Source organism: Malus sylvestris, chromosome 5 (assembly GCF_916048215.2).
Source record: "Malus sylvestris chromosome 5, drMalSylv7.2, whole genome shotgun sequence".
Taxonomy (NCBI): Eukaryota; Viridiplantae; Streptophyta; class Magnoliopsida; order Rosales; family Rosaceae; genus Malus; species Malus sylvestris.
Genome location: NC_062264.1, coordinates 38,884,866 through 38,890,286, shown reverse-complemented (window position 1 = coordinate 38,890,286; position 5,421 = coordinate 38,884,866). Strand labels below are relative to the sequence as shown.

At 40.5% G+C, this 5,421-nt stretch overlaps 1 protein-coding gene across 1 annotated transcript; it reads right to left on the bottom strand.

Annotated features, from left to right (window-relative positions):
- Positions 1 to 2,871: 2,871 nt before the first annotated feature.
- LOC126622884 (uncharacterized) lies at positions 2,872 to 4,707 on the bottom strand. The gene has a single exon (XM_050291573.1). The coding sequence runs from the start codon at positions 4,705 to 4,707 to the stop codon at positions 2,872 to 2,874; it is 1,836 nt and encodes a 611-aa protein (XP_050147530.1).
- Positions 4,708 to 5,421: the final 714 nt, after the last annotated feature.

Sequence of the window (5,421 nt, the reverse complement as noted above, 5' to 3'; positions counted from 1 at the left end):
ACTTTGTTTTGCGCCCCTCCAGGTTCTAGTAGCAAAGTTCCTTATCGACGAGGATTCGTGGCATGTCCCTGTTAAGGTGGCGGCCAGCACAGCTCAATTCGGAGTTCTAGTGGACATTCCGGATCTGGGTGTGTCAATTATCACGCGCAAGTGGCAAGAGGCTTGTTTTTATTGATACTAGCAATTTTCACATAAGATGCGTTTCTTGAGCATTTGAAATTTAGTAATTTGATATAAATACTCTTAATGGTTAAATTGTTATTTATCAAGAGAAATACTAAGGAGACTATTTCAAAAGTGAAAATTTTCGGACTCTTTGTCACCTTATGTTTTTAGCACAATTTTCGTACCAATATTATAAATAATTGTGCAAAAATGTGAGGTGGTGGATAGTCTACAAAGAGTCTTACTTTTAGACTCTCCTTAGCATTTCTCATTTACTAAATAAGGGCATAATTAAAAATAAAATGTCATTACAAATGGTGTTCTCTTAATTAACAGTATAAATAATGTCGATTTTCTCTCTGGATTTTACTCATTTCAGGGTTTCTTTGAAACTTTTCTATGTTGATTTTTCTTGTTTATATGAATTACAATATAAGAATTTTGGCTTTAATATTCTTAAATTTCTCTCCATCGTCTGCTTCCAACAAATAACCTGGTCAAGATTCAAAAAGTCAGTAAATTCACATATCTCCCAAAGTATATGAAACGTAAATGAAGAATAAAGGTGGTTGTTTGATATATTTGTGGAAGTTGTATGCTTTAATTTTTCTCTAGATGACGATGAGTAAATAGAATTTTAAATATTGATGTTTGGTTCAAAATTTGAAAAATATAAGGTATTATAAGATTGATCTCGATAAAACTGGACGAAGCCAAATCCAACAAGAGTAAGGCTAAACCCAATTAAAACCCGAGTCCAACCAAACCCGCATGAATCCAAACTCAACCCAAATCAGAATTGTGAAAGTTGGGTTAGGTGAGTTGACCATCCAACATGCCCAACACGCCAAATCATTTCAATGATTGATGAGGATTTTAAATTAAACTTTGTTTTCTGTTGTAGCTACTGGGTTAAGGATTGCCAAGGGTTGTGGGAAAGCGAAGGAAGCATTGTAAGAAACTTCGAAAGGACAAGAATGGATCTCTTCGTATCATTGTTATTTTTTACTAGTAAAGTCTATTGTTTGGGTGCCATAGGATATTGTTTGATGATCTCGATAACTGCTTTCTTTCTATATCCTTTACAACCAAACAGTGGCGGATCCAGGATTTTAAACTCGGGGGGTCCCAATAATAAATTTCAAAAAAATTATAGACAAAAATAACATTAAAAAGTTAAATATAATACATTTCATTCAAAATCATACGCAAAACAACATTACAAGCTATAAAATCACAAAACAACAAATCGTCGTTTTTTCTTTGCATGCAAAGTGTATGGGAACTCATGCTTTGTAGGCCTACAAGGTCCCATTTGCAAATATGTTCTTTGAACCTCATCTTGAATATTAGAAGAATAGTCCTTCATTCGAATTCTTTTTCTTGGGTCTCTCTCAAGATTATTAAAATCAACGTCACACTCATTTTGTCTTGAGCTCGAACTACCAGAACAAATAAATGGTGCTATTGGCTTTGGAAGGAAAAATCTTTCCATATTTCTTATTTGTAAACTACATATTTAAGCAAAAACACAAAACATATACCGATTAACCAATAAACAAAAATTCCATCTAAATTCCAATGATAAAATGAGTATACAAACATAAAACATATCAACAATCATATCAATAATAGACTAAAAATCTCCATCAATATCTAATATAATTTAATTGAGATTAGATTAGAATTCTAAAAAACTTAATTGAATTTTGAACCAAATAGTGATGGAGTGGAGAATTAAAACAAGTGGATATATGATATTGGACTTACGTAATTATAATATGGGATTGGGTCATGGGTGAGATTAGAAATTTAGGGTTTTGAAATGGGGGGAAAGAGGGAACCAAATAATAGGGAATTGGGGGAAAAGCAGCAGGGAAAGAGAGAACTTTGGGGAAGGGCTCAGGGGGGCTGGGCTTTAAAATTAAAGCAATATTGAGTCATCATGCAGGGCAAACGACAACGTTTGTCTACCTTTTTGTTTTTTTATACTTAAAACAATGGGCCAAAACACAGCCGTTTTGGACCAATTGGTAAAAAGCCCTATTTTCTTTCTTCTTCCCGCAGCGTCTTCTTCTTCACTGCTACCTGCAACTGCAACCTGCAACCTGCACAGCAGCTCAAACCTTGTGTTCGAGGGGTCCCCCGGAAATTTTCTAACAGGGATTTAGGGTCGCCGAAGGGTCCTAGGACCTCCCAGGTCCCTCTGTAGATCCGCCACTGCAACCAAATCAGAAGCTGGGATGCTGCAAAGCGTATGGGGTCTGTTGCTGCTCTTCCAAAGGAGTTGGGGAACTGGAATGAAGTTGCTGATTTTTATAGAAGGGCGTCTGAACTCTGGAGTGTACGTTGGGTGTGGGAGATGACAGCCTGCCTCCGATTCCGCTTACTACAGTGCGTTGGCGGTCATTGTTTTTATTCTTCCGTACCATTGTACACAGAAACATTTGATTCCGCTTAGTTTGTAGAGCAGAATACAAATTAAGCCTACAGAGTGACATCGTGTAACGTAGTTGCAATAGCAAATCTCACCCCACATAATGAATCACTACCAGTACAAACAGACCAATCAGTTCCACAACCAAAGTTATAACTACTTGTTTGGAATCTGGACGTTTCATAAACTAAGAAACTCCCTCGATCATATCAGCAACCAAACTAATTAGTACAATGGCTTAAATGGATAGATAATTAGGGTTTACCCACTCAGTCGACTACGGCCAGAGTTTGATAGTTTTCGCCGGAGATGGCTGCTTCCATGATCTCTTCTGGACCAATTTCCCCGTCATTGTCCAAGAAGGACTTGACCAGGTTGTCGGAGAAGCCACGCAACAACGTCACCCCTTGTTCTACGCTACACTCAGGCGGCTCCAATGGACTGATGCCATCGTTCGTACTCCAAATCATCAAGTGTGGCACTGTATACCCCTTGGCCTCAAACCTCCTTTGTATTTCTTTGTAATCACAAAATATTGAGCTCCTAATTCCACTCCAAGTAAGGTCTTTATGTCCGTATTTCTCTTTAAACACAAACACCTTGTTGATCATCTGCTCTGGCTTCACATTCTCTTTCACGGAGACTTCCAGAATCAAATCAAACACCTTCTTCACCACATCAATCTCCTTCTCCCAGTCCTTGTCACCCCAGTCCTTCTCCTCCCAACTCCCCATAAATTTGCACTTGGACCTAAGATCTTTGCCCGGTGGTATCAAATGCATCTGAGGGTTTCGAGTATAACTCACCACCTTTCCTTTCCATGGATTCTGGCTATTCAGTTGGGACACCAACAGCCCCAGAGGCCCAGCCTCGCTGCAGAACCAGGAGGATTTGTCCACATTACACACAACCAAGCAGTTGTTGAGCTTCCCCTGCTTCTGGTGCAAGTCCTCCACCATTCTCTCCCACAGAAGCTCGGCGGCTTGCTCGAATTTCCTAGCATATCTTAGGATCTGGTGTGGAAGCACAGCACCAGTCTCAATCAACTCGGGCACAGACTTGGACTTGGCGGCAATGGCTTCGTTCAGCTCCAGCATATACTTGAAAATGGGACACTCAGTGCGAGGGAACGGATGATAATCATAACCCCACGGGTTGGCATCATCTTGGACTGACTTCCTTGACGCCATGGCTTGTCTCAACGGCACCAAAACCTCCTTTCTCAGCCTCATCCCCAGCGGAAATTTTCTCGCAATGCTTTCATACAGCAGACCCGTGGGGCGCGGGGCCTTGGAGGAGTTGGGTCTGGAAGGGCAATATGAAGCGGCACTCGTTATCTTCAACTCCAACATCTCCTGCCCCTCCTCGCCCTGCTGCTGCTGCTGCTGCTTGTGCTTAAGCTTGTTCAGTTCCTGAATATCATACTTCAAGCACTCGGCAATATGGTCCGAAACCCGGTCGTGCAAGAACTGATAATGCGGATCGCGATCATACCTCTCAGCGACCTTGTTAACCATGGCGATGGTCTTCCTTCTCTTCAACAAGGCGCTGGCTTTCTCCTTGGTTGTCTCTGCCCGACTACTACGGAACACAAAGGGATTAGCACAGAAATTCTGCTGGCGGCTGATGTTGTACAGCATCCTCGTCCAAGTCCAAGGGTAGTCATCAACTGAGTGGCCTACGTCTAGCCGGGACAGAATTTCGAGGACGCTGGCAATTCCCCCGTCGTCTGCAATAGGCAGGAGGTTGCAGGCAAGGGTCTTGGGGTGGTTGTGGTGGAGCCAAACAGCGGCCGCGTAGAAGGCTTCGCCTGGGAGGTGCAAAATGAGCTTGAGGGTAGTTAGGGGATCGTGGGACCAGGCCTGCGGCAACAGTTTCTGCACCAACGTTTGCTGGTATTCGGAAATCGACCGGGAGTCAAAGTATGATCCCTCCACGGGGCTTCGGAAGTAGAGATCAACGCAGGGGTTTCGCAATTGTGCTGAAGTAGTTGTGGGAGGAAAAGGAGGAATCACTTTCTCTGTGAGTTGTGTGATTTTTCCGGCATGGTTTCGGTACACTTTCAAAGCCGAGATGCTTTTCACTTGCACTACTGCTCTCTGCATCTCTCTCTCTCTCTCTCAACCTTTTTTTGGTTTGGTTTTGTTTTGTTTTGGACTGGATTGGAAGTTCTGGCTAGCTTGTTAGCTTTGTTATATGTACTTTTCCTTGGGCACCAAGGGATCCAAACCCTAGCGGGTTAATATCTCATTCATTCATTCGGAGTTGGTATCTCTGCAACTCCAACCAACCAATCTTATGGCTTTGTTTAGATTTTCTGCCAAATATTAGTTATGTTGCCAAAACATAAAAAGGTACTGATATCTGCACTTTCCTATTATCAGCATTCGTCATTTCCTACCAAAGAAGGTTTAAGTCCTAGTATTTTTTTGTCCGTTTATTTTTCGTATTATTGAGTAATCTAAATTGTTACAAAATAATTGATAATCTCAATACAATTTCATTTTTATTTTTTTTATCTTTTTACTAAAAAAAGTTTTTTTCTTTGGAAAAAAAAAATTTGTTTCGATAGAAAATGTTATTTTAAACGTATTTTAAGTAACGATTTTAAAATTTTAAACCTGTTGTCCCTTTGGCTTTTTTTCTGGTGGTACAAAAATATCTAGCTCTTGTTTGGGCATAAAAGAAATTTACAAGCAAGAAACAAAAGAAAACTCATTTTTCAATTACTTTTCTTACAAGCATTTAGGTAACTAGGTTTATGACCTTGTACCTTCTTCTTGTAACTGTGCATATTTGTATGCGGTAGGTCATACAAA

What these genes read in the sequence shown, in the direction of transcription:
- LOC126622884 (XM_050291573.1), bottom strand. Translation starts at nt 4,707, where the DNA reads ATGCAGAGAGCAGTAGTGCAAGTGAAAAGCATCTCGGCTTTGAAAGTG.